The sequence below is a fragment of the Salvelinus sp. IW2-2015 genome, linkage group LG27, assembly GCF_002910315.2.
Source record: "Salvelinus sp. IW2-2015 linkage group LG27, ASM291031v2, whole genome shotgun sequence".
NCBI lineage: Eukaryota > Metazoa > Chordata > Actinopteri > Salmoniformes > Salmonidae > Salvelinus > Salvelinus sp. IW2-2015.
Genome location: NC_036867.1, coordinates 10,088,921 through 10,115,538, shown reverse-complemented (window position 1 = coordinate 10,115,538; position 26,618 = coordinate 10,088,921). Strand labels below are relative to the sequence as shown.

Sequence of the window (26,618 nt, the reverse complement as noted above, 5' to 3'; positions counted from 1 at the left end):
ACACCCCATCCCGCTACTTTGGCCCTAAACGATCCTACACTAGGCAGTCGGCCTGGGAGGATGGCACCACTTCTCTCAAAACGTCCTGTAGATCTTCTACAGTAAAATCTCTCACCCCAAAATATAGGTGCAGGATTAGATGGTGGTACAATTTAGGATTTTCCCATTCCCCTTTTCTTTTTGTGTCCAAAATTTGCAATCTGCACTCTGCTGCTGCAACTACCACATCTATCTTATGTGATTTCCGCAGCATCAGCGCAGTGCAGTTGATCACCATGGCTATAAACGCAATAAATACAACCCCGGCTCACCCTTGAGCTATCCTCCAATCTCTTCACTGCCTCAGCATAGAAACTTTCTGCCCCACTCGAACTTTGGCAATCTCAACCTGTCTCACAGGGCACTTCGGATCCCCAGCTGCATGGGTGCCACCACAGACACAGTGTTTTCTCTACTCGTAACTGTACACTCCCTCTGACTATGCCCATCTGCATGTTTATCACATCATGGGATCTCCATTCTACATACTGCTGCAACATGTCCGAATCCTTGGCATCTAAAACACCGTAGCGTTTTCGGAACATAGGCCCTCACAGTATAGCAAATATAACCTAATATGACTTTATCAGCTAGAAACTCTGTGTCAAAGCTTAACAAGACAGACAGGGTATTCTCATTGTTGCCATTGCCACCCCGTCTATGTCTCACCAAACGGCGGGTGTCACAAACACCAGGAATATTATTTTTTAAATTTGATTCACTACACTCAATCCTACCCCACTAATCACCGATTTGAGCGGCGCCCTGTTCCGGAGAGCAAACCACGCCACCACTCTTTCCAAAAATCTCATTCCCACTGGGGGGTCTACAAACCTAACATATGGAATTCTGTCTATGCTTGGCTCCATTCCATTTTATTTTTTATCCTGAACAACTCCTCAGTCCTTAACAATTACAAGCTTATCTGTATTACCATATATTACAATATGGCTGACCAGTGGCTTCAAAGCCTCTCATTGGCCAATACATAGCATCAGCAATCCAGGGTTTATATACATCATTGGTTAAGACACCCGTGCATGTGCACACACAGGAAATGACACACACACACACACCCACACACTTATCATATCTTTATTTCCTGTAAACTTTCATATAGTTGCTTAATTTGAAAAGAAAACACCAGTATAGTATCAGAAGACTAGGAGAGTTCATTATCAGAACACAAAATAAAAATATGTTTGAGGATAATTGCACTTCAGTGTGTTGAAGTAGGTGGAAAGTAGAGAAACATCATGATAAGGCAAAATGTGTTGTTCGTAACATCAGGCCAGTAAGAAATTCATTAAATTCCTCAAACCTAATTTCATCACAAATACACTTGACTCTTCAATTCTTTGGTAAGGCATTGACATCAAAGCATATCATCAAGCACACAGATGGGATATTGATGTAGCTGCTGCAGTATATACTATTAAAAGCCCTTCCTCCCTCCACATGGCATGTTCCATTTCCTATATAGCCCCTAAGGGGAGCAGTAGCGACCGTAGAACAGAACGCTCTGGGTGGGGTTGTGGCGGATGAAGAAGAGGAAGGGGTGGTCGGCGACAAATGTGGGCGTCCTCATGGTACAGCGCATCATCATGATGGCGGCCGTGGCGGCCGCTGCCTCTGTTCCCTCCTCGTTGACCTCCACGAAGGCCTTGTGAATCACCTTGGACAGCACCAGGTCGTCGTCGGGCGACATGCCCGAGAAGTCGCTTTTGGAGTGGTCGAAGGCGTCCGTCATGCCCATGCTGACCAGCAAGTCCTTCAGGTCCAGGCTCTCCTCCAGCTTGAACTTGGGCAGGCCCACCTGAACCTCCACCGTGTCCATCATGTCAGGCCTGGTCCACTCCACAAGGTTCTTGTAAGTCAGCTCCTTCTCTAGCTGCGTTGTGTGTGTGTGTGTGTGGGGGGGGGGCAGGAGACAAAGTCAAGACATTGACACATCTAGAGTACGACTGACTTATTTCGGTGTGAGCTAACCCTATAACTAGCTTTCTAATTCAAGTTAACTTTATACTCCACGTGTATTGTGTTGGCCACAAAACCCATCTTGTTGAATGTAAGTGAGTAAGTGAGTCCTACCTTCTTCAGACCAGTGGTGTCATCCTCCATCTCATTAGGTAGCATGATGAGCATGCTCAGTTCGTTCCCTACGTAGGGCAGCTCCAGAATCTGGCAGTTGGCCTCTGGGATGAAGGTCAGGGGGAACTTGGCCTTCTGATGCATCATTTTCACTGGCTTACTCTCATTCTGTAGTCAATGAAAGGAAGGTAGGGAGTCACCCACTTTTGTTAACAGTTGCCTTCTTGTGTGTAATTTGTGACTACAAGGCATTTTCACCATTGTAGCAAAGGTTACTCATCATTACTCATGAAAGTGAAGCAAGCTAGAACATTACTCTCACAAAAGACTCAGAAGGGATGACTGGAACCGACTACAGCAACAGTTCAGTGGAAGTCAGATCTTTTCTTTAGGAGCGCTACTCTAAAGTGGTGTAACTACACATTCATTGCACAAACGGACACATCAGAGAAAAATGAATGAAAAGCCACTCCTCAGATCTTGTCGGGAATTCGTTCTACATGTTAAGCCGGTTGGGTAAACACTACCTTGTTCAATTTGAACAGGGCATCGCTGGTGCTGCTCTCTTTGAACTTCTTCTCCCAGTTGCCCTTGAAGTAGATGGCGTTCACCAACACTAGTCTGGTCAGTTGGTCGACAACCCCCTCCGCCAATAGGTTCTTGATTTTCTCTACAAAATACAGAGGCCATAGAAATTACAGAGGTGATGGTAACATTGTAATAAGGTGTAGTTACATAACAAACAGATACATCATGGACACATAATGGATTTAAAATCCATATGAACAAAATGTATGTGATCAATTCATCCTCAATCCAGTCCCTTTGATTTTTACACCGAATTTGAGAATATTAATACTATTGTGCACATGGAGACAGCTTGCGGCATCTAATCACCTGCGGTCTGCTTCTCCACCCAGGCGTTAATGTTCTGTCTGGCAGTCTCCGCATTGGACTTGAAGTCCACAGCCTCCAGCTCGGCATTGTAGTGCTTCTTGGTGTCACCGAGGAAAGTCTGTCACATTTACCAGAGACACAAAAATCAACACAGTCAATATCCTTGCTTTATCAAACCCTAAGTACCTAAAATAGTGTCTAGTCTACAATGATGTACAGTATAATTGTTTGTACAGTATAATGATAGCATTTTTCAGGATATTCTATCCATTATCTTTTTGTTGACAACTCTCTTCGTCATAAGGCTCTGTTCCAACGTGTAATGAAATGCATAATGACCTTTAACCTAACACACTGTGATTCATTAGTGTCAATTCAGATTGAGCAAAAATATCTAAATCTTACACACACTTTCTCCACCCACTGTGTAAACAATAGGGCTTTACCTGAACAAACTGGTAAGACTGCTCGCCGTACAGGCGATTGGCCAGGCTCAGTGCGTACGGGGCTCCCTTCTTGTTCAGTTCACTCATGAGTTTGTTGAAGCCGACATGGACGTTATCCGTAGCTTTGTGGAGGTGCAGGGACTGCAGACAGGATTTTAAAAAAAAATAACATTTACTAAATGTGACATTGTGGTAGCATCTTCCTGTGGCATCCATGACATGCAAACCCCTAGCCGAAACACGACTCGTACGTTTTTCGGCTAGCAAACAAACCCGCCATTGTTTACTGTATTCATCCACCACATCACCAAATAAAAGAAATGTTTTCAGGAAAAATATGTTTTCAGGAAAGTGTCAACATTGAAATGCATCCAAACAGCATAACTTGTCATTTTGACATTTGGTGGTTGGACATGACCAGCACAGATTACGTTCATGTTGCTCGCAAAGTGGTTAAGGAATTCTTTGTATGTGTGTGACCAGACTTTCCTGTTTATATTTCCGTTTTCAGACGGCAGCTTATCAAGGGTTATGAAAAATATAGATAAAAGAAAGAATATGCTTGTGTTCCCTCAAGTCCCAAATGTGACTACTACATTGTGTACAGAGGCTATAAAATAATTTGTGTATGGGGCTTATATCCCTTCACAAATGTACTGTAAATAAACCACATAGACGACAGAACACAGACCCCACAACAAGGCTATCCAAACTTTTTCCTGGAGAGCTACGTGCTGTAGGTTTTCGCTTCAACGAAAGATAAGCTTAATCAAGTTAGATACATCTCGGGATAGAGCGAAAACCTACTAGAGAGTAGCGCTCCAGGAACAGGGTTGAAGAGCCCTGCCCCACACCAATAGTAGTACCTTGTTCCCACCAAATGGCTACCTCACCAACAGCCCAATGTTATCTGGCAGCAAGCTCTCTTTGAACCCCCTGGGTTACCCATTCCTTATTATATACTTATATTAGCACCTTCAGAGCCAGCGGAAGCTGGGGCTTTTGTACTTGCTGGAGTAGTCCTGGGTCAGCCTTTTTAGATTTGTCTGCTTTGACAAAGCAGAGGACCTAGTGGACGTCAGTATGACAATTGGTTATCATTTTTGAACAGCATAGATGTGGGAAGTGGGTGGAATACAACATTGTGTGTGTGCGTGTGGCTGGCGAGCTGCGTAGGTTCCAGAAATAATCCTTCAAAACGTAATGTAGGGCGGTAAATTAAGGCCGTTGAGTCCTTAACAGGTAAAGAAATTGAGACCACCCCTATTATATTTGTTCTGTGAAGATTGCTCAATTTTTTTTTAATATCCTTTATTTAACTAGGCAAGTCAGATTGCTCAATAGGAAGGTGTGCATTCTTGTCCCACCCTTGTGTACCCTAGACTCGCCCTTTTTATGACTTCAACTCTACATTGCTGCTATTTCATCACTACCTACATGTTCAGTATCATGCAGAAAGGCTTTTTCACATTGGACAATACATTCCATGGCTATTATAATAAATATTCTGGCTGACAGCTAAATGGAGGTTGTACAAATTAGACTTAGTCTACTCTTATGTATTATCTAAACTATCAGGGCCTCGCCCCCTGATTATTGACTGTACGTTTGTTTATTCCATGTGTAACTCTGTTGTCGCATTGCTTTGCTTTATCTTGGCCAGGTCACAGTTGTAAATGAGAACTTGTTCTCAATTGGCCAAACCTGGTTAAATAAAGGTGCAATAAAGAAAAAAATCCCAAGACAACATAAACTCTTATCTGGCACCTACATGTCTACTAGCTGTACACAGATAATGGGAACCGAGAGACTGATAAGAAGGATTACTTTATTGCTCTCCATGTTGCCACAGTAACAGTAGGGCTGTACTCAAATAAAGCCTAATCTGCTGACTAAAAGGAAGCCTTCTGTGAATCGTCATGGATAGGCTACCCATTTGTCAGCCACACCCTTTCCTATTCATCTCAGAAACACTGGAAAGGTTTTTCACAGGGGTTAAGGGAGAAGCTATAGTCAATTTAGGTGGAGAATTGCAACTTGAAATAAATTGCCATGTGCATGTGACTACATAAAAAATCCAATCTAGCCTTGATGCAAGTTTACATTAGACAGGATAATGACAAAAAGTAAAGGCTACATTATCCAACCTTTGTCGATAGTGACTAGTCCAGCAAACTATTTTATGAAATATATCTGTATTCATTCCGGTACCATTGTGCTGTCCGTGCATACTAATCAGGCTAATCAACAGAAGTATAGTTGGATAAGAGATGAATGTGTGAGAGTAAGATGATTATGTTTGAGTGTATGTGTTTTTGGATGGACGGGATCCCCCAAAATGGTTTACACTGACTCACCTCTGACATCTGGGTAGCAGTGTTACCTCTGGCTCCCAGGGACACCATGGCCAGGGCAGAGTAGATGCTGAGAGGGGAGTAGAAGACATTGCCTGTTTTGTTGTGCTCTGTGATCTTCTTGAACAGCTCCAGAGAGAAATTGGTGTTGGCCACAGACACTGATGCCATTGTAACAGGTGGGAAAGGCAGGCTGGCAGAGCTTTGGAAGAAAGGTTAAGAAGTTAGTGTCCGTGGGCACTGGGTTTAAAACTTCATTGTAACAGAGCAGTCATATACAGTAGCCTATATACAATGACATGCAATTATCGCGAGAGCCATCTTGGGCTGATGCGAAAGAAAAAGTAGGCTAAAGAACATAGAATTAATGTAGTCTAGCTAGCAGTCTGATTAATCAGGCTGTATAATACACAATTAATTGGTATATACAGCCTGAAACTAATGCCTGCAAAATTTTGTAAATGTACCTTACAAGCCAGAATGTTGAATCAAGTTACATTTAAACACACTCTATTAACAATTACTTGTGTATTACAGCCTGATTAAATCTTGAATGAGTATGTACATCAGTGGTGTGCGGGTCAGTTGTTTTGTTCGCCCGCAATTGCTAATAACCCATCTGCAACCGCCCGACTACACACAGTGTACAAAACAATAGGAACACTTTCCTAATATGGACTTGCACCCCCCTTTTCCCCTCAGAACAGCCTCAATTCATTGGGGCATGGACAACAAGGTGTCAAGAGTTCCACAGGGATGCTGGCCCATGTTGACTCCAATGCTTCCCACAGTGTCAAGTTGGTTGGATGCCCTTTGGGCGGTGGACCATTCTTGATACACACAGGAAACTGTTGAACATGAAAAACCCAGCAGCGTTGCAGTTCTTGACACACTCAAACCGGTGGGCCTGGCACCTACTACCATACCCCGTTCAAAGGCACTTAAATCTTTTGTCTTGCCCATTCACCCTCTGAATGGCACACATACACAGTCCAGGTCTCAATTGTATCAAGGCCTACAAATCCTTCAACCTGCCTCCCCTTCATCCTCACTGATTTAAAGTGGATTGAACAGGTGACATCAATAAGAGATCATAGCTTTCACCTGAATTCACCTGGTTAGTGTTATGGAAAGAGTAGGTGTTCCTAATGTTTTGTACAGACAGTATTTGATAAAGTGAAAATCAGATGCCCACAACCGACCCTAACCAGTTTATAGAAAATGGTCTGTCGGCTACTGTCAGACGCCGGAACGATTTCTTGACAGGGGATGCATTTTTGTTTTTGTCTGAGTTAGATATGTTTCTGCTTATAATTTTCAACATTTTGATAGGCTATTTGTTAGTCAACTTGTCTATTATTATTATATACTTGCATCTTATTTTGGTCATTAGATTAATAGCCTATTTGTTGCCCTAGAAAACGAAACCTTTGCTCACCAGAATGTCATAAATCGACAGGCAAATCTGCTTCTTTTACAGAGCAAAGACATTTAAGGATTGGGGAGAAAATGACGACGCTAATGTTCTCTGGGTGTCACCGAGTAGACTGATACCCCATGTCATTGATCCACAATCCATAAGTAAGGCTGTACAGTGAAATAAGTATGACCCCAATGCAATTCTAAAGTATAATACATCCAGTGTAATTTCACTTAGCATGATCTATTCAATTATGGCATAATTCTACTATTTGTATTCATTTGCATCACTGTCAATGACATACTTTTATTTTGAAGGCTAAACGCAAAGCCCACTATTCTATTGTGGCTAATCCTTATTGTGGCTAGCTTCACATAGATGGGTCCGACCATCATTCATCAAATAACATTTATTTTTATTTTTATATATATATATATATTATTTTTTATAAATGAGGGTTATTTTAGATGATGAAACCTAGCTATAGTTGGGTAGCTAACTATAGCTACTGAAACAGATTGTCGTTTTGCTTAAATGTAAATGTAAATGCTATGTTTTTTGGGAAGAACATTGTTTGCATCCATGAGCTAGCTAGCTTTTTTTTAAATGACCAGCACTGTAGGTGAGCGAGACAACTTTACCAGCATCATAGCATACGTAGCGATGAATCGTTGGGGACATATGAAATACGAGTGATAGTGTAATCAATGTGTAATAACTACGTAAATTAATGACGCGTTATTTATAAGTATGTGACGGGCAGTCATATTCAGGTCCTGATTGGTCAACAAGCTTATTTGACACGCAAAGACCCATCCGCGTTCAATAAAATTTGGCCTCTGCCTGCCTCGTCAAGCGTCACACCCTCCATACCGAGTCTCCGACCAAGCATAAATTTGCTCTTACGCCAGTAGATATAAATTGCACAATAATTATACATTTATGGATTTTATAAGGTAGGCTAATGTTTTGTCTTTATTCAACCCGGCCGCGGAGTGAATATAAGCTCGGGGACTGCGGGTAGAGTCAACATAACAGTACATCATACATCATTACTTAGGGCTGGTTAAAGGAGTTTGAGTTGCCACTAGCCAGGCAAGATTAATCAGCTATCTAGTTAGCTAGCTACATTGATTAGAATGATCAATGTCCTGTCCTCTTTGATGTTACATTTATGGTGATAGCCAAACAAACAGCAGTTATTATGCTAAATAAGGATCACCAATTTAAAAAGTATAGTAATCGCAAACAACCTGCAAATCCGTTTATCAGAATGGCAAATGGCAACAGGGATAACAATAAATGAGTCAGTGCCTTTAGATTGAGAAAATATTGTATCGCAGCTACTCACCAATGAATGGTTATTTGTCAATGTCAGGTAGTTCTCTTTCTCTCTACAGCCAGGTGACTTCAGTGGGTGGTTTGCTACAGACAAGTTTCAGCTAACCATCTGAAATATGTAATTTACAAAGACAGACACGCCCTGGGGGGGGGGGGGGGGGTAGTCAGTAGTTACCACAGCCAGTCATTAACCCCACCTATTTCTACCATTTCTCTTCTTAAAAACTGATTTTAAACCTAACCCTAACGATAACCACACTTGATACCCTTATGCCAGACCTTAAATGAATACCAAAAATAACATTTTTGTTTTCACAATATAGCTAATTCTGACTTTATGGCTGTGGTGGGCTGTAAAAGTGCTCTTCCGCATTCCGCACTCTTCCGCATCAGCCGACTACTACGGCAATTCAAGTGGATAAAACTGTACTGTACTATGAAGTTCAAAGTACAAACAAACTACATAAAAGCCGTGTAGGACCTAATTACAACAGACAAATAAACAAGAATGTTGGGGCATTTTGTATTTATTGCTGTTAATTCCAGGATAACAGATCAACAATTTGCATAAAATCCAAATTCGTTCTAGAAATATATTTGACCTTTCCAGTACACTAAAATGTAGATATCAAAGAATACAGTAAACATACACCTTAAGGTAATAGTGAGTGTACCCTCTACAGTCCAGCATTTTTAACCATATATGTTCAACATGTACAACTGGCAGGTTCATATGTACAATTGTCCTCCGAGCTCACATGGTTCTTCAAATCATCCAGCCGATTAATGTAAAGTGGTCCACACATTTTCTTTCCTGTGTTCATGTCCAAGTTTGCCTCACTATTTTAAGTAATTGTAAGAAATCTCTGCTTACATCAAATCAAGCAGAAGAGATTTAGAGTACTTCACCGTTTGGTGGAAAGCTTTCACAAAATGTTTGGAGACAAACAGTACTAAGTGTGACTATTCATAAAAATGGACATAACTTCTCATATAAACAAACAAGTGTGTACTGTAAGTGTAATATGCCTATACGTAATTTTAATGTGTAGACCACAAAGCTTAAACAGACTCGAAAGAGCTCTAAATGATTGACAATTATCTCAAGGGATATGCTGTCTGAGAAGGCCAGGGATTGACATTGAAGCATGAAACGCACTTTCCCATCGGGCAAGTCGGGAGTATTTTTTGGTTGCTCAAAGATTATGCTCACTTGCCCGAAAATGTAAATGGTCTATTTACAGGCAGTAAGTAAGTGCCACATATTGCCTGCCTTTCACCTACACATAGGAATCAGAAAGATTGATTGAATTCTTTCTATTTTGGAATAATTATTCTATTTCGTACATCAGTTAAAAAAAATTCTCAGAGAAGGCTCAACTTGCCCAACAGAAATACATTGTTTAATAAGTGAAAGACAGACAATGGGGAGGAAATGGAAAGATCAGATTTTGGCTACTGGAATTCTTTGCAGTTTGGTTGTTTTCACACACACACACACACACACACAACAAAAATAACCAGCCCTATGGGGCAACCCCAGAGCAGGCTCAACTAGCTTGACTGATCAGTTCACTTTCCCCAGGCAATATGGCAACCCTTAATGTCAATCCCTGGAAGGCTACCAATCCTGATATCCAATAAACTCCAGTCAGACACTTCCATTAGTGTTCACACTTTTCATTTTCATACTCCACATGAAAACATCAATTTATAGTGTGTATGTGCATCAATTTGAGTACATTTACCAATGTACAAACAACATGCCTTACAGTTAGATCTCACTGCTGCATTGAAGGAAGAATAAACATATTGACTGTGTAGGTAGGCTACATGACATCTGCCTTTGCCACCAGTCTTTTAGAAATGGCTAAAGAAAAAAAGTAATTTTCAGAGTTATCAATGATAGTATTATCCCTCCTAACCACTGATGCTTCACATGGCACCACCTTGTGGCTCGACTCTGCAGTGCAACATTTCCAAGAGAATACTGGATGGAGGGACAGCAGTGTAGCAAGGTATAGAGCTTCACTGCTGCAATAACATCTGTCTCTAGGTTTGATTTAGGACTGTTTCAGTGCACTTGAGAGACTTCAGAATTCCTGGTAGCTATAGTGCATGTTACCAAAAATAAAAACACAGCAGCATTTAACTTCTACATGACAGACATGATGATTAAGAACGTCTTAATATGCGTTTCACATTATATCAAGTGGCAAATGCTTTAAGAATTTTCCCCCGATACTGCCAGATTCCTTAACATTAAGAAATTAAACATGTACATTCAAAAACACTGCAGCGAAAAAGAGAAAAATTATCTTCTTTTTTTTTACATTGACTTTTTTGTTGGTTTGCATTCATCTTTTGTAGCTGTACAGTTAAACAATAAAAATCCTAGTCGAATAACAATAAGGAGGTATAAATTTACCGTTATAAAAGACAAAGTATATGAAACTCTAATCGAGATCACGCAGGATCCCCATGTATTCTGAGAACAAAATAATTTTACGAAGCTCCCATACACATGGTGTCTTTTTAAAAATGTTTTCTAATAATATAAGAAATAAGTTAGTAAACATGAGCTGCTGTCTTGTGCCAGTCTTCAGTGCAAAATACCAAAAGCCACTGGGGGATTGGTGAAGGGGGGGGGGTATGCGTCTCTGGAAACGAGACAGCTTCACCCTCAGCTGTGATGGGGACGTTGGTGATGTCTCAGGCACAAGTACTTAGGACCCTCTTCGCACATGCTCGTTAAAAAGGTCAAACAAAAAATGAGAATAGCTAAATTTTCAATCAAATTGTCGACATATATTCAAGCGAATATTCAAAAATCTGCGTAAAGAAAATATGCACATTTTCCCACCAGAAGTGTGTTTCCACATCAGTGCATGATGACGCAGTACACACAAAATGAACTTTTTCACTTAAGTTTTCATGTACCAAATATAAATCTAAAGTTCAATGTGTTTCCATCGTGTTTTCAACTCTACTGATAGTTTTGTCACAAACTGTTGCGTTAAATAGAAAATGTGACTACTCTGGTCTTGGCACGTGTGCTCTAGCCAACAGCTCGCAGATACAGTGCGGGTAGGCTAGTCTACATGAAGAGATTATTATGGATAAGAGCGAGAATCTTTTTATTTGTTAAACGGCAGTCAAGCATCGATATTCATGTCACCAGAATCTGACCCTTGACATTTCTTGGAAAGGAGCATCAAGATCACCGTGCACTTTCACCACCCATCATAAGTTATTTCATCTGTAGCCTAATAAACTGCATGGTTTCCCCGAGTCATAGTGGGAGGACCACACACACCATATCATAGCGTGACTCCAAGTTTACTTCAATATGATGGTTATTATATCAATATTTGCACATAAAGGCGTTTCCATCGCATTTTACCGACACAAAAAGATCCCACCTTGTCTAGCGCTTAGCGTTTGTTTTGTCGACATTCGGAAAGCTTACCGACACATTTTCTGTTTCCATCAGGCCTGTCATTACATTTTTTATCCGACATGTACTTTACTCGTATAAAAAGGTTGGATGGAAACCTGGTTAATGACAGGGAAACATCAAGTGATGCTCTCTTGAAATGGAGGGGTCTCTTTGACCGCTCGTGACAAACAAGATGGCGGAACGAGAAGACATCTTCAGTCGGCGTTGTCTAGTGCTTCGGAAGAATGGGAGGCGGCGTACTTCAGCCGAAAGCCACCTGAAAAACAGAGAGGTGGGCGTCAGTTGAACAAATAAGAAACGGGAAACGATAAAAATAAACTCAGAGAAAGTAAGCAAAAAGACAAGGTTCCACTGAGATGTCTACAAATTCCCAACCTGCACCTAATCGTATCCTCTGCGTGACATGTGTGTCATGTCATTTGGTCTGTGTTTTTCATTTTTAACTGTTCTGCTGTGTTTTGTCTTTGCCCTGCTAACAGAGAGTTTGAGAGAAATGTCCACAGGTCTCCTGAGATGAGAGAGCCCTTTACAGCAGCTCCTGGCTCTAAATAAGTCCTGAAAATGGAAATGAAGGTGGCTAATAGTCTGTTTTTGGGGGGTAGGGGTTGGGGAAGGTTACTGCAAAGGTGTGCCTTCCCAAGCTTGATCAAGGGTGCCCTCTGTGTGGGTGGGTGTAGGTTACTGGTGTGTAAGAGAGAGATCGAGAGGGGTGGGGGGGGTCAGTCCTGAGGGCTGACCTCTACTTGGGAGGGAAGTATTGCAGGGGGGGCGGAGGGGGCCGTCCGAAGAGGCCAGCGGCCGCCCCTCCCCGCTCCACCCTGCCCCTGGCGGTGGCGTTATTACCTTGCTGTGTCGAGTCAATGGAGGGCTGTATGCAGTCCTGTGCGTAGTGGCCACTGACCCCACAGTTGTAGCACGAAACGTTGGCGTTCTTTTTGTTGACGCCGACTGCTACCCCCAGTGCACCTCCGCCTCCCGCCCCGGGCACCATGCCCACACTGGAGGGGTACATGTGCGGGTAGAAGCGGTTGTAGGGTGCCATCTGCTGGAGGCTGTAGCCTTGCTGTGTGCCCAGTAGGTGGTCAGAGTGGGAGTGGGGGTGCGTATGCAGCAGGGTCTGGCTGGCGAAGGGGACCGGGGTGGATGGGAAGAAGGGCAGCTGGGCCTGGCCGTTGCTCTGGGGGGGAGGCTGGCTGAGGTAGCTGCTGTTGCACAGGGACGTCAGCTGGAAGATGGGCGGCACACCGAACACCTGCCGCGGCGGCATCTGGTGGGGGAAGAAGAATGAAGGCGCTGTGTGGCTGTTGTTGCTGGTGCCGCAGCCTCCCCGGCAACCGCACGCCCCGCAGCACATGGGCTGTTGCTGGGGAGTCGCCTGCTGCTGCTGCTGTTGTTGCTGCTGTTGTTGTTGTGGTGGTTGCGCTTGTTTCTGGGCGACGAGGTTACTGGCACAGCTGGTGCTGTTGATGTAGGAGGTGGAGTCGCTCTGTGCCGTGCTGTGGGTGAGGGCAGGGCTGGGGCTGGGCACAGGACCGGGGTTGTGGGTGGGCACGGATGGGGGCACCACCGCCTGAACCTGTCCAGCTGTGGGCACTACCCCTATTCCGGCTACCCCTGTCCCCAGCGTTGCCATGATGGAGGTGGGGATGGGGGGCATGGTGTATGGAGAGGGCAGGCCTGAGGGAAGAGCCATGCCTGGGTGCTTGGCATAAGGGATGCTAGGCTCCCCTAGGGGTACAGAGGGGGTTAGGGGGTTGGCGGCAGGGTCGGGGTAGGCTGGCTGCAGAGGTGAGGCGTAGGGTGGGCCTTGGGCGATGACGCTGATGGCTCCAACCGGAGGGTGGTGGGCAGAGGAGGCGGTGACACCCTCGGAAGTGACAGTTGCCTTATGAGGGGCTGTTTTGAAGCGCTGGATTAGGGGCTGCAGGGCAGGGCTGCCAGGGGGGTGCAAGCCCAGGGTGGGGGAGCCAAACCCTGGAAGCAGCACAGGCACTGCACCAAGGGCATCCCTCTTTTCTGTGTCCCCTGGCACAGGAACTGGCACTGGGGTGGGCATGGGCTCTCGGAGGACCAGGGGCACCTGCATGATCAGTCCTCCTACAACCTTGTTGTCTACCAGGGCCGCTGCCACCTGAGGAGGAGGCAGGACTGGCAGAGAGGCATTGGCGGGCAGTGCTCCGTTGGGCAGTATGTATGGCAGGGGTTGCATAAAGGTGATGGGGGGAAAGTTGGGGATGGTCTCGGGGCAAAGGGGCTCCCCAGCAGGCTTGACAGAGGCCAGGGGGTGGATGGTGGGCAAGCCCCCCACTGCAACCTCCTGGCAGGGGAAGAAGGCGTCCGCTCTACCCTGGCTGCTAGAGTCGTCTGAGTGACTATCTGTATGAGAGAGAGAGAGAGAGAGAGAGAGAGAGAGAGCGCGCGAGAGAGAGGTCTTAGTGCTCCTGTCCAAAAACCTAAACAAGCACAAACTCTAATAATGGTGTGTGTGTGAGTGCGTGTCACCTTTGTCCTTCTCGTCCTCGCTGTCCAGGCTCTCTGGTCCATCGTGCTGGGGGCTGGAGGGGGAGCTGTAGCTCTCAGACGAGGTGTCTCCGTACACGTCCTGACTGGAGCCTTCGACTAGATGACCGTCTGGACACACACAACCTGAACATTAATGACACTACATTTAATTAAATATCCTTTGATTTAGATCAAATAAAACATGTGAAGGCATAAGTGTGCTAAGGCATTCAAATAAGCAGCTCAAAAGACTAAAAAGCTATGCCCAATAAACTTGTACAACACTGCTTTCTGTTGGTAAAATTAAGTTACTACAAGCCTCCATTTCACCCAGAAAACAAAAACACAATAATCTTTTTTATCCAAATAGCATTTGATAACATTTCAGAGTCGACTGGGACAGGAAGAAGACTGCAAGGGCAAATTCATTTCCATCGATTCCCACCTTTCCCTGTCGATTGTCGCGTTCGCTGAGAAGCCAGAGGCACTATGCTCCCGTTCGTCAAGTAGGCAGCTCTTCCTTCTCCTTTCTTCCCCTTTTCCCTGGAGGAGAGAGAGACAGGCGAGCGGTTAGTCACAAAAGATAAAGGAGGGAGGATAAGAGAAATTGAGGCCTGTGGCTTGTCACATTAGTTGGTAGCAGGAGGAGACAGCTCTGTTTCTAGAATGCTAGCTAGCGCAATGCTAAACCCTATAGCCCAAATAGAAATGTTTCTAATAAGTAGATAGGGAGGAAAACTCCTTTATTTGAAGTCTCTACTAGTTCTCAAAAGCGCCTGTAGCAGTTGTCTGCCTGGGTGCTTGGCAACCACCCTTTATGCAGACCAGAACTGTGACAAAAAAAAGGAAAACAGCTTACATATTAAACCATCTCTGGCTCAGCTGTTAGCATGCTAGCTAGCAAAATGCTATGCCTTCTCTGTCAGGCCCCATGGTGGGGGTTCATGAACTCAGTCACACTGTTTTAGCATTCGTTTCCCGAGCCTGTCGTACCTGTCATGGCCATGTTTGTCTGAGTGCTCAGTGCGTGCTCAGCACTTATCACAACGTAGCAACTGTATGTATGGTCAGCCGGCTCAGTGTTGAGGCAGTATGTCTGAATAGGGAAGTCTCTTAAATGTCAGTCAATGTTAGGACCCTTTTAGAAGGCGAGTGATGGTGACTGACTGTCTTGCGATGATAGATTATGAGCAGATTCAACCGTAAGTCAGGTTTGAATATTGATATAGGATGCATCCCAAATGGCACCCTTTTCCCTATATAGAGCACTACTTTTGACCAGAGCCCTATGGGACCTGGGCATAAATAATGCAAATAATGCACTATATAGGGAATAGTGATCACCTGTCTGGTCCCAGTGCTCGTGGCTTGCTCTTGGTGGCAGGGTGGCTGCTCCTCTTTTCACTGTCCTGATGCTGCAGACAGAGCAAAAACATATATTTAGACAACGGAACATTCAATGATACAAGCCTGCACACTCAGTTAGCTCTCAAGGAGGAGGGTTGGTATATCATGTTATATTCCTCATACAACCACAGGAGAAAAGAAATCTACAGACTGTGTCTTTAAAACCTATAGCTCCAACTATACCATGTGCCAGAGCAGGAATGCCATAGTGCTGCTGCCTGTTACACAACCCCTGTCACATGATGGGGGCCACATGAATGAGGCGGTGCTGGACACCGACCCAGAGCTATAGTGGGAGGGGTCAAAGGGCACAGCGCTTCACCCTGGCTAACGCTGATAGCAATCCTATTGCTGCTGAGCTAGACATGTTATTATTGCTGCTGAGGGCTGTGACCTTGGAGGCGGCACAGCCGCCACACACACACAAGCAATACACTGGAACACATCACACCACCACACACACACACACACACACACACACACCACACAGCCAACACACACACACCCACACACACAGCACACACACACAGTCACACACGCCGTCGAGCGCCACAACACACACTGTGTCCTAACTAACCTTGTGGGGACACACAATTCAGTCCCATACTAAATCCCATTTTCCCTAAACCATAAACCTAACCCGTACCGTAACCTTAAACCGAAAACTTAAACCTAACACTAGCTGCTAACCCTAAAACTAACACTAAATCCCCTAGAAATAGCATTTGACCTTGTGGGGACTAACAAAATGTCCCCAGTTGGTCAAATATTTGTTTATTTACTATTCTTGTGGGGACTTCTGGTCCCCAAAAGTATAGTTAAACATGTCCACACACACACATACACACCCACACAGGTATATGTGACCGATCGCCTTGATTCAAGAAGCAAAATTTGAAATATTTTTTTATTAATTTAACTAGGCAAGTCAGTTAAGAACAAATTCTTATTTACAATGACGGCCTACCCCGGCTAAACCTGAAAGACGCTACCAATTCTGCGCAGCCCTATGGGAATCCCAATCATGGCCGGATGTGATACAGCCTGGATTCGAACCAGGGACTGTATTGACTCTTGCACTGAGATGCAGTGCCTTAGACCGCTGCGCCACTCGGGAGCCCATTGGATAAAAGCAGAGACACAGAGCTACAAAATGGTATATCATACACTGCATTTGAGGAACAATGGGAAAGTAATTCTGCTCTGAAAGTTGATAAACTTGTAACCTCACTTTGAATGGCCGTTGAATGTTTTGGTACCTACTGGAGAGCTCTTCTTCCCATTCAGCATCATTCACACCCTCTTACGCTTTAACTCCACCAATCTCTTTAAGGGTTGATCCGAGCAACAGCAGTTAAGCATCCAAGCTAACTGACTAACAGTTGTCGCAGTGCTATTCTATTAAAATTAGTATTTTGTTAAGACGTGTAGCTAGCTAGCTAAACAATGAAACATAATCACGACTCATGACATTACTACCCTGCATGAATCTGCAGGTATCTAACCAACCAGGTTCAATGTTAGCTAGCTAACATTTGGCTATAACAAGCAAAGCAAATGACTATGTAAAAATTAGAAACGTGTAATATCTGAAAATGTAGCTAGCTAGACTATCTTACCAGTGGTCTGAAATCGGAGTAGATAGCCAGAGCGAATTTACCAGCTAACGTTACGTCTATCAACATTTCTATTGAAATGGATACTTGCATAGGAGTCTTTTGTTAAGACATGTAGCTAGCTAGCTAAACAATAAACCATAATCCCAACTCATGATGTTACCTCCCTATTGACATGATAAGATCTTATAAATAATAAATGTGATTCCCGATGCCACGGAGATTGTGGCCTACGGTTCTGGATAGAGCCTAGGAGGGAAATTGTCCCACATAGGTAGTAAAAACGTTTTAACAAAATGTTTTGGGAGCATAAATCAGTATGCAGGCTGGCATTCTCCCTACAGAGAGAATGTAACATGTCTGGCATTGAATGAAAAACATCAATGCTAGGGCAGTGAGCAAAGTAATCCTATCTATACTATGTCAATAACTATGTGAAGGGGAAGGCGTTTTTATTCTTTGGGGCCCTGTGTGTAATGATTCCTGAATGGACAAGCCCCCATTGTATAGGTTCCTTTGAGAAGCGCTGTGGAAAGAATGTGCTGGGTCAGTTGATTGCAAACATACTCTTGATTGATCTCACTAGGCCAAGAGAATAGTCCCCTGGCCCATGCCACACGGTTGTGGTGGGTGAAGAGTTGACTGTGTGTGGTACACACTTACACACGCAAAGATGCTCTCACACACGCTTATGTTGTTTATACGGAGCATCAGCCCTAATTTGGTCACTGACACTACAGGCTAAAGTGGAGCAGTGGAGCAATGTGTCAGCCATCTTGAAATGTAACATGTCTGCCTGGTCTAAATTAACTCCTTATGTACTGTACTGTATGTGCATACATTGTAAACAATGATACAAAACTATCTGAATAACAATGCCTCAATTGCTTAGCGTTAACTGTAAATTCATTTTTTGGGGGTCAAAAGTAGTGCACTATAAAGGGAATAGGGTGCCATTTGGGATGTAGCCTTGTTTTCCGTCTGTCTCACCTGCTCTGGGCCCAGCCCCCCAGAGGTGTCTTGGTTGGGTTTGAGCGTACAGCTCTTCCTCCTCCAGTCTGTCAGGCCGTTGTGCTCCGAGCCGTGGGGCCCCCTCCGACTGCTCTCCCCCTGGGAACTTTTGGCATTGGGAATGCTGGGAAAAGGAGAGGCGGAATGAGAATAATTTTCATGTCTTTCATCAGAAACAAAACTATTGGCACTTGTGTAGATCTGCACTGGGGTGGTAGGTGCTACTCATTTGAAGGAGGAGTCACTCCTAACCACAGATATAGGATTAGGTTACGCTACCCTCATTCCAAACCTTATTCATTAGGTGGGGAGATAGACATCTGACTCTTGACTGGTAAAACACTTCAGGAGAGCAGTCACGTGTGTTTGCAAGGTGGAGGTCTTGGGTTCGAGCCTCGGTGTGAGGAAAGCGGTACTTGTTAAGCAGGCTACGTGACGTCTGTTACATTAAGACAATAGGGTGCTTACTTAAGGCTGGGGCTCTTGCTGCCATCTTTCTTCCGGTGCCCCTGAACGTACGGCTCCAAATCTGAAGGGTAAAGACATTTATTTATTCATTCATCTTTAGTTGACAGGAACAATACGAATTAAAATCAACTTTTCAGTTCACATCAAAACTCATTTCCATCTTTATTTATCAGTCAGTAGCAACAGGTTTTTCTGTGCTGTCCTCAGTGAGGTACGTTGTAATGCTTTATGACATAAGTTATTATACTAATAGGACATTAATTGGTTTAGCTAAGCCTGCAGTGAGTGTATGCACTGTGGCCTGTGACTAGCCTGTGAGCCCAGTGCACGGACAACGGGCAAAATATAGCCTCGAAATGCAAGGGATGGAAGAGAGAGAGAGTAAGAGCGACAGAGAGAAGAGCCAGAGGGTGAGAGACAGAGATAGATAGTCAGAGAGAGAAAGAAAGAGAGCCCAGGCTTTCCGAGCACCCGACCAAAATAAACAGAAGTTAGCGACATAGCGCTACTTGTCTGTCCTGGAGTACAGGACTTCCTCTCCTGCCTTGCCGAGCCAGAGAAAGAATCCTGTGCATTCCTCCCTTCCCCTCCCCCTGCTCAGTTTAAACTAAATGAATAGACACCTAAAACAGAGATGTGACGGAGTATAAGTGCCCTATATTTCTGGTTCACACATGGTTAGCTGGCGAGCTACGTGACATAACACCGGCTTTTTAACTGGAGTTTAGGAAAACCCTTGCGAGGAATAGTCTAGGCTAAAGGTATCTACAACAACCCTTCTTCAAATCAACAACTCTAACTTCTCTTCCTACCAGTTAAGGTGTTGGCTAACTGTCAAAACTTCTTAGTCTCCCAGAATACACTTCTTCTAGATTCCGCCTCTGAACTGGGGAGTAAACAGGGTTGGGATGAGGGGAGTGGGCTTCAGGTTGACCTGGGTTAGGGGGTTAACCATGTTGGAATGAGTAGGGTGTAGGGTGAACAGGGTTTGGGAGTGAAGTAGGTTGGAGATGGGGTACTCACACACACCTTCCTCCTGGCTGGATGCCTCTGAGCAGTCCTCTTTGTATGGCTTCCGTAGGGCCACAGGGTTAACTGGAAAGAGGCACACACACACACACACACAGTCTAATTCCACTTATAACAACAATGTTATGACTTGGCCTCCCGAGTGGCGCAGCGGTCTAAAGCTTGAGGCGTCACTACAGGCCCGGGTTCGATCCCAGGCTGTGTCGCAGCCGGCCGCGACTGGGAGACCCATGAGGCGGCCGGGTTAGAGAAGGGTTTGGCAGGCCGGGATGTCCTTGTCCCATTGCGCTCTAGCGACTCGTGACGGGCTGGGCGGCGCACGCTGACTTCGGGCGCCAGTTATAAGGGTGTTTCCTCTGACACATCAGTGCGGCTGGCTTCCGGGTTAAGTGAGCAGTGTGTCAAGAAGCAGTGCGGCTTGGCGGGGTCGTGTTTCGGAGGATGCATGGCTCTCGACCTTTGCCTCTCCCGAGTCCGTATGGGAGTTGCAGTGATGGGACGAGACTGTAACTACCAATTGAATATCACGAAATTGGGGGAAGAAATGTCATGACTTGCCCAGTGGAAAACTGCTATTAGTTTAATGTGGACAATGACACATCAAGTCAGTCTTTTAGACAAAAGAGTCAGGCGGACCGCCATCACAAGTAGGGGAAGTCGAGCTAGGGGAAACACTGCTGTTAATCATGGAGCACCTGATCGGAGCCATCTCTCTATGCGATTTGTGTCACCCTCTGGGCCTTGTTGATCACTCAGCCCCTCTGTGTGGATCACTCTGCGGTGACACGGACACTCGATCGGGTCCCCTACACCTGCCTCTCCCACCTAGCTTGTCAGCCCTCTGCTGTCACCCGCCACCGGTCTCTCAGGTAGGGCAGGGTAACCCTATTCCCTATATAGGGCACTACTTTTGACCAGAGCCCATAGGGAAAAGGGAGTCATTTGGGACGTAGCCTCTGATGCCAGATGGCTTCAGTAGGAGACACAGTAGGGAGTGTAGGTATTGGCAAGAAAGTAGCATTGACAAGTCAGTCTGATGTCTCTGATATTAAAAGGGAAGTATGGGGAGAAATGCTTGTTTCCCATGCAGCTACATGATGCATAATCATTAACATATCCTATCCTTCATAAACAGTAATTCCATTGAAGTAAGTCACTAAGACATCTAGGCAACACTTTACTTTAAGCGGCAGGTAGCCTAGTGGTTAGAGCAAATAAGAACTTGTTCTTAACTGACTTGCCTAGTTAAATAAAAAATATTATTAGCAGTAACTGGTGCTGTTGGCCAATCAACAACTCCACACTCCCTCCATATCTCCTTTCCTCCCTCTCTTCCGCTCTCCCTTCATCCATCAATCTAGGGCTAGCTGGACCCTCTAATAAAATGTCCAGAGTTACTGATGCGTTTTGTTAGCACAAATCTAATTCTCCCTTCTTGTTTCCCCTCTATCCTGCTCTGAGGGTACAAAATGGAACCCATTTCATTTAGGTTGTGGAACATTTGCGCCTAATCCATTTTTTACAGCTGTTAAAGATTCGGCTGCTCAAAGGACGTTCCAAAAACAGCTAGGTTTATAATACAAAAGGTTGGAGAGGGGTAAAGGGACTGACATTTACACGATTAACCAAAAAGGGGAAAATTTTGCATCAAATTGAGCCACATTAAAAGCTTTGAGTGCCTCCTCTGATCTAATGCTTCCTGTTATGGGGTTGCACAATTTATCCAACTGAGAATATGACGAAGACGGAGTCACAAATGGCAGCCTATTCCCCATATAAAACACTACTCTTGTCAGAAGTAGTACACTACATAGTGAATAGGGTGCTATTCGAGATGCATCCATAGAGTGGCGGAGAGAAAGAGGATGGGTAAAAAGAGGTGGATTGATAGCCATTGGTCAGTGGTATTCCTCTGTAGTGCCAGTACAGTAGTCCTGAGGCTGACTCATGGGCTGCCATTTGGGACACATCCATGGTGACGTGGCCCAGTTCTGAACAGTACATCCTGTTGTTGGGCCTGCCAGGGCATCGTGCTGCCCGCATCGCTCACCTCACCTGGGTGTCAATGTACAGCTGCTCTGCGGGAAGGCTAGGGAGCTGTGGGTGAGTCGCGCACACACACACAGCCTAGAGCCCACCTCAAGACATTGTCGTTTGTATACGTTCATGTATACAAACGGTATGATTAGAGTATGCGCACACACACCACACACACACACACAACACACACACACACACACACACACACCACACACACACCACACACACACACACACACACACACACACACACACACACACGTCCTCATGCTCTGTATCCACAGGGCCTTCTCAACCCCCCTCCACTCCATAGCAGCCCAAGTCTGTTGATTTTGGATGATTTAGGGGCCTTCCGAGAGCGCTTCTCCCCGAACAGGTGCCTGGGGGACCTATTCATCATCCTGCTGCCCAGCCTCAGCCATGGAGAGAGGGATGGAGCAACATGTGGATGAGCTGAGCTTGAGGAGGACGGCTAATGTGCCATGATGTATAGTGATCCATGACATGAGTTAGAAGAATGGCGGCATGGCCATGGATGGTACTGTATGTCATCTGTACGCCCATGTGATTAGGGGGCGATATTATATCGCTACTTTGACTCCAAGTTAGGGATGGGCATGGTTATTTGAATATCCAAACGGATGTTAGTATTCGATTACTTGCAAGAGCATTAATCAAAATAACAAATAGGCCTATTTTAAAAGTATTTGTCTAAAATTTGCTAAATACAAGGATAGATAATGACATTCGGAATGTTAATAAAACAAAAGTTTTATGACTTTTTATGAGAGCGCTGCATAAAAAACACATACAGGTAGCCTACACAATTTTCACTGTGTGGCTTGCAGTGTTTCCCCTAGGATTTATTTCAGCAGCGGTGGCGAAGAGGTGGGGGCTTGGTAGTGGGCGTGGCCAATGGCATGGTTTTATAGGCCATCCTCTTACCCCACGACAACATTTTCAGTTTTAAAGCTAATTTCCTGGAATTCTACACATTTTGCCATGGCTTGTTCTTATGCTTTCTGAGTGACTCAAACATTATAGCAAAATCAATGCCATGACATTCTTTGAATTTTAGATTCTCCCTGAATGTTTCATTTTTATTTTGGTGATTGATAGTTCTCATAGAGGATCTAATTTAAAATATATTGCTCCATTATCTTTTCTACATACTTTATATCTGGTTTTAGTCATTTAAAGTTGAAGTCGGAAGTTTACATACACACTTAGGTTGGAGTCATTAATACTAATTTTTCAACCACTCCACAAATTTCTTATTAACAAACTATAGTTTTGGCAAGTCGGTTAGGACATCTACTTCATGCATGACACAAGTAACTTTTCCAACAATTGTTTACAGACAGATTATTTCACTTATAATTCACTGTATCACAATTCCAGTGGGTCAGAAGTTTACATACACTAACTTGTCTGTGCCTTTAAAAAGCTTGGAAAAATTCCAGAAAATTATGTCATGGCTTTAGAAGCTTCTGATAGGCTAATTGACATCATTTGACTCAATTGGAGGTGTACCTGTTGATGTATTTCATGGGCCTTCCTTCAAACTCAGTGCCTCTTTGCTTGACATCATGGGAAAACCAAAAGAAATCAGCCAAGACCTCAGAAAAAAAATTGTAGACCTCCACAAGTCTGGTTCATCCTTGGGAGCAATTTCTAAACGTGTGAAGGTACCACGTTCATCTGTACAAACAATAGTACGCAAGTATAAACACCATGGGACCACGCTGCCGTCATACCGCTCAGGAAGGAGACGCGCTCTGTCTCCTAGAGATGAACGTACTTTGGTGCGAAAAGTGCAAATCAATCCCAGAACAACAGCAAAGGACCTTGTGAAGATGCTAGAGGAAACGGGTACAAAAGTATCTATATCCACAGTAAAACAAGTCCTATATCGACATAACCTGAAAGGCCGCTCAGCAAGGAAGAAGCCACTGCTCCAAAACCGCCATAAAAAAGCCAGACTATGTTTTTTTTTTTTGACCATGGGGCCAAAGATCGTACTTTTTGGAGAAATGTCCTCTGGTCTGATGAAACAAAAATAGAACTGTTTGGCCATGATGACCATCGTTAAATTAAGGAGGAAAAAGGGGGAGGCTTGCAAGCCGAAGAACAACATCCCAACCGTGAAGCACGGGGGTGGAAGCATCATGTTGTGGGGGTGCTTTGCTGCAGGAGGGACTGGTGCACTTCACAAAATAAATGGCATCATGAGGCAAGAAAATGATGTGGATGTATTGAAGCAACATCTCAAGACATCAGTCAGGAAGTGAAAGCTTGGTCGCAAATGGGTCTTCCAAATGGACAATGACCCTAAGCATACTTCCAAAGTTGTGGCAAAATGGCTTAAGGACAACAAAGTCAAGGTATTGGAGTGGCCATCACAAAGCCCTGACCTCCAGCCTATTGAAAATTTGTGGGCAGACCTGAAAAAGCATGTGCGAGCAAGGACTACAGACCTGACTCAGTTACACCAGCTCTGTCAGGAGGAATGGGCCAAAATTCACCCAACTTATTGTGGGAATCTTGTGGAAGGCTACCCAAAACGTTTGGCCCAAGTTAAACAATTTAAAGGCAAAGCTACCAAATACTAATTGAGTGTATGTAAACTTCTGACCCACTGGGAATGTGATGAAAGAAATAAAAGCTGAAATAAATCATTCTCTCTACTATTATTCTGACATTTCACATTCGTAAAATAAAGTGGTNCCTAAGCATACTTCCAAAGTTGTGGCAAAATGGCTTAAGGACAACAAAGTCAAGGTATTGGAGTGGCCATCACAAAGCCCTGACCTCCAGCCTATTGAAAATTTGTGGGCAGACCTGAAAAAGCATGTGCGAGCAAGGACTACAGACCTGACTCAGTTACACCAGCTCTGTCAGGAGGAATGGGCCAAAATTCACCCAACTTATTGTGGGAATCTTGTGGAAGGCTACCCAAAACGTTTGGCCCAAGTTAAACAATTTAAAGGCAAAGCTACCAAATACTAATTGAGTGTATGTAAACTTCTGACCCACTGGGAATGTGATGAAAGAAATAAAAGCTGAAATAAATCATTCTCTCTACTATTATTCTGACATTTCACATTCGTAAAATAAAGTGGTGATCCTACCTGACCTAAGACAGGGAATTTTTTACTCGGATTAAATGGCAGGAATTGTGAAAAACTGAGTTTAAATATATTTGGCTAAGGTGTATGTAAACTTCCACCTTCAACTGTATGTAGCGCTAGTCGGGTGTACCTGCGCCAAAACCCCTGTGTTTTTCACCCTATAGCTTGTTCTCCATCTTGTTTCTACAATAATAGTATTTTCTTTCAATAACTTGTTTCTGTTAATGTCTTGCTTGGCACACACTTTGATTACTGATAACTACTTTATTGAGGGAAAATACAATACAACTGTGATATGTTGTTCTCTCACCAGCTATCTTAATTAAGATGAATGCACTAATTGTAAGTCGCTCCGGATAAGAGCGTCTGCTAAATTACTAAATAGCGAGCCAACATGTTTTCAGCACTTTTATCCTACTGTTCTCTCTTGTCTCTCTGCAGCAGACATGCACTGAGTGTACAAAACATTATTAAGACCAGCTCTTTCCATGTCATTGATTGACCAGGTGAATCCAGGTGAAAGCTATGATAACCTGTTGATGTCACTTGTTAAATCCACTTCAATCATTGTAGATGAAGGGGAGGAGACAGGTTTAAAGAAGGATTTTTAAGCCTTGACACAATTGAGACTTAGATTGAGTTTGTGTGCCATTCAGAGGGTGAATGGGCAACACAAAAGATTTAAGTGCTTTTGAACGGGGTATGGTAATAGGTGCCAGGTGCACCGGTCTGTGAGAAAAACTGCGCCACTGCTGAGTTCTTCCATGCTAGCTAGTTTCCCGTGTGTATCAAGAATGGTACACCACCCTAAGGACATTTAGCCAACTTGACACAACTGTGGGTAGCATTGATGTCAACATGTGCCAGTAACCCTGTGGAACGCTTTCGACACCCTGTAGAGTCCATGCCTCGACAAATTGAGGCTGTTCTGAGGGAAAAAGGGTGTTCCTATTATTCCTACTTGCAGTATCAAATCGCAATACATATCGTATCGGTACCTAAATATCGTTATGATATTGTATTTTCCAACTCTACTATTTTATCGCTGTTTAGAAACGACCTATTTTTATTATGGCCTTTTAGCACTGCTCTATGGCATGTCTCTGAGCCTGTATCCCAACATATGTATAAATACACTTATACACACACACACACACACACACACACACACACACACACACACACACACACACACACGACAGGGTTTCCGTTAACCGGTAATAGCCGGCTCCCACCCAAAAATGAAAAGCCTATAAATAAAATGGGTGCCGGCAATTGTCTGGCGAATTTTTAAATCCCATTGAGAAATAATGCATTTTAGCCTATTATTGATAAATATCAGTTGATGTAGCGGCGAGAGCTGCTGT

General features: G+C 44.1%; 2 protein-coding genes across 6 annotated transcripts in view; both read right to left on the bottom strand.

Moving 5' to 3' along the window:
• Window positions 1–1,118: 1,118 nt before the first annotated feature.
• On the bottom strand, window positions 1,119–8,733 carry LOC111953501 (leukocyte elastase inhibitor). 2 transcript variants are annotated; one of them, XM_023972814.2, is made up of 8 exons: window positions 8,599–8,733; window positions 5,831–6,029; window positions 4,449–4,541; window positions 3,474–3,614; window positions 3,028–3,145; window positions 2,658–2,800; window positions 2,131–2,298; window positions 1,119–1,930 (listed from the first exon to the last, which is right to left on the bottom strand). In XM_023972814.2, exons 2-8 carry the CDS (start codon window positions 5,996–5,998, stop codon window positions 1,526–1,528), a joined length of 1,236 nt encoding a protein of 411 aa, XP_023828582.1. In that variant the 5' UTR covers window positions 5,999–6,029; window positions 8,599–8,733; the 3' UTR covers window positions 1,119–1,525. The 2 variants fall into 2 exon arrangements, with proteins under 2 accessions (XP_023828582.1, XP_023828583.1); XM_023972815.2 differs by lacking the exon at window positions 4,449–4,541 and having other exon boundaries at window positions 8,599–8,732.
• Window positions 8,734–9,099: 366 nt separating this feature from the next.
• LOC111953258 (zinc finger CCHC domain-containing protein 2) overlaps window positions 9,100–26,618 on the bottom strand; it is a 69,382-nt gene continuing 51,863 nt past the window's right edge. For 2 of the 4 annotated variants that reach the window (XM_023972412.2, XM_023972413.2), the window contains exons 7-14: window positions 20,076–20,147; window positions 19,053–19,113; window positions 18,564–18,708; window positions 15,895–15,965; window positions 14,996–15,093; window positions 14,551–14,694; window positions 12,892–14,424; window positions 9,100–12,304 (exon numbers count right to left, since the gene is read on the bottom strand). In XM_023972412.2, the coding sequence (XP_023828180.1) occupies window positions 12,243–12,304; window positions 12,892–14,424; window positions 14,551–14,694; window positions 14,996–15,093; window positions 15,895–15,965; window positions 18,564–18,708; window positions 19,053–19,113; window positions 20,076–20,147 (2,186 nt within the window). In that variant the 3' untranslated portion in view covers window positions 9,100–12,242. The remainder of the gene's footprint in view (window positions 12,305–12,891; window positions 14,425–14,550; window positions 14,695–14,995; window positions 15,094–15,894; window positions 15,966–18,563; window positions 18,709–19,052; window positions 19,114–20,075; window positions 20,148–26,618) is intronic. The other 2 variants (XM_023972415.2, XM_023972414.2) reach the window with 2 other exon arrangements.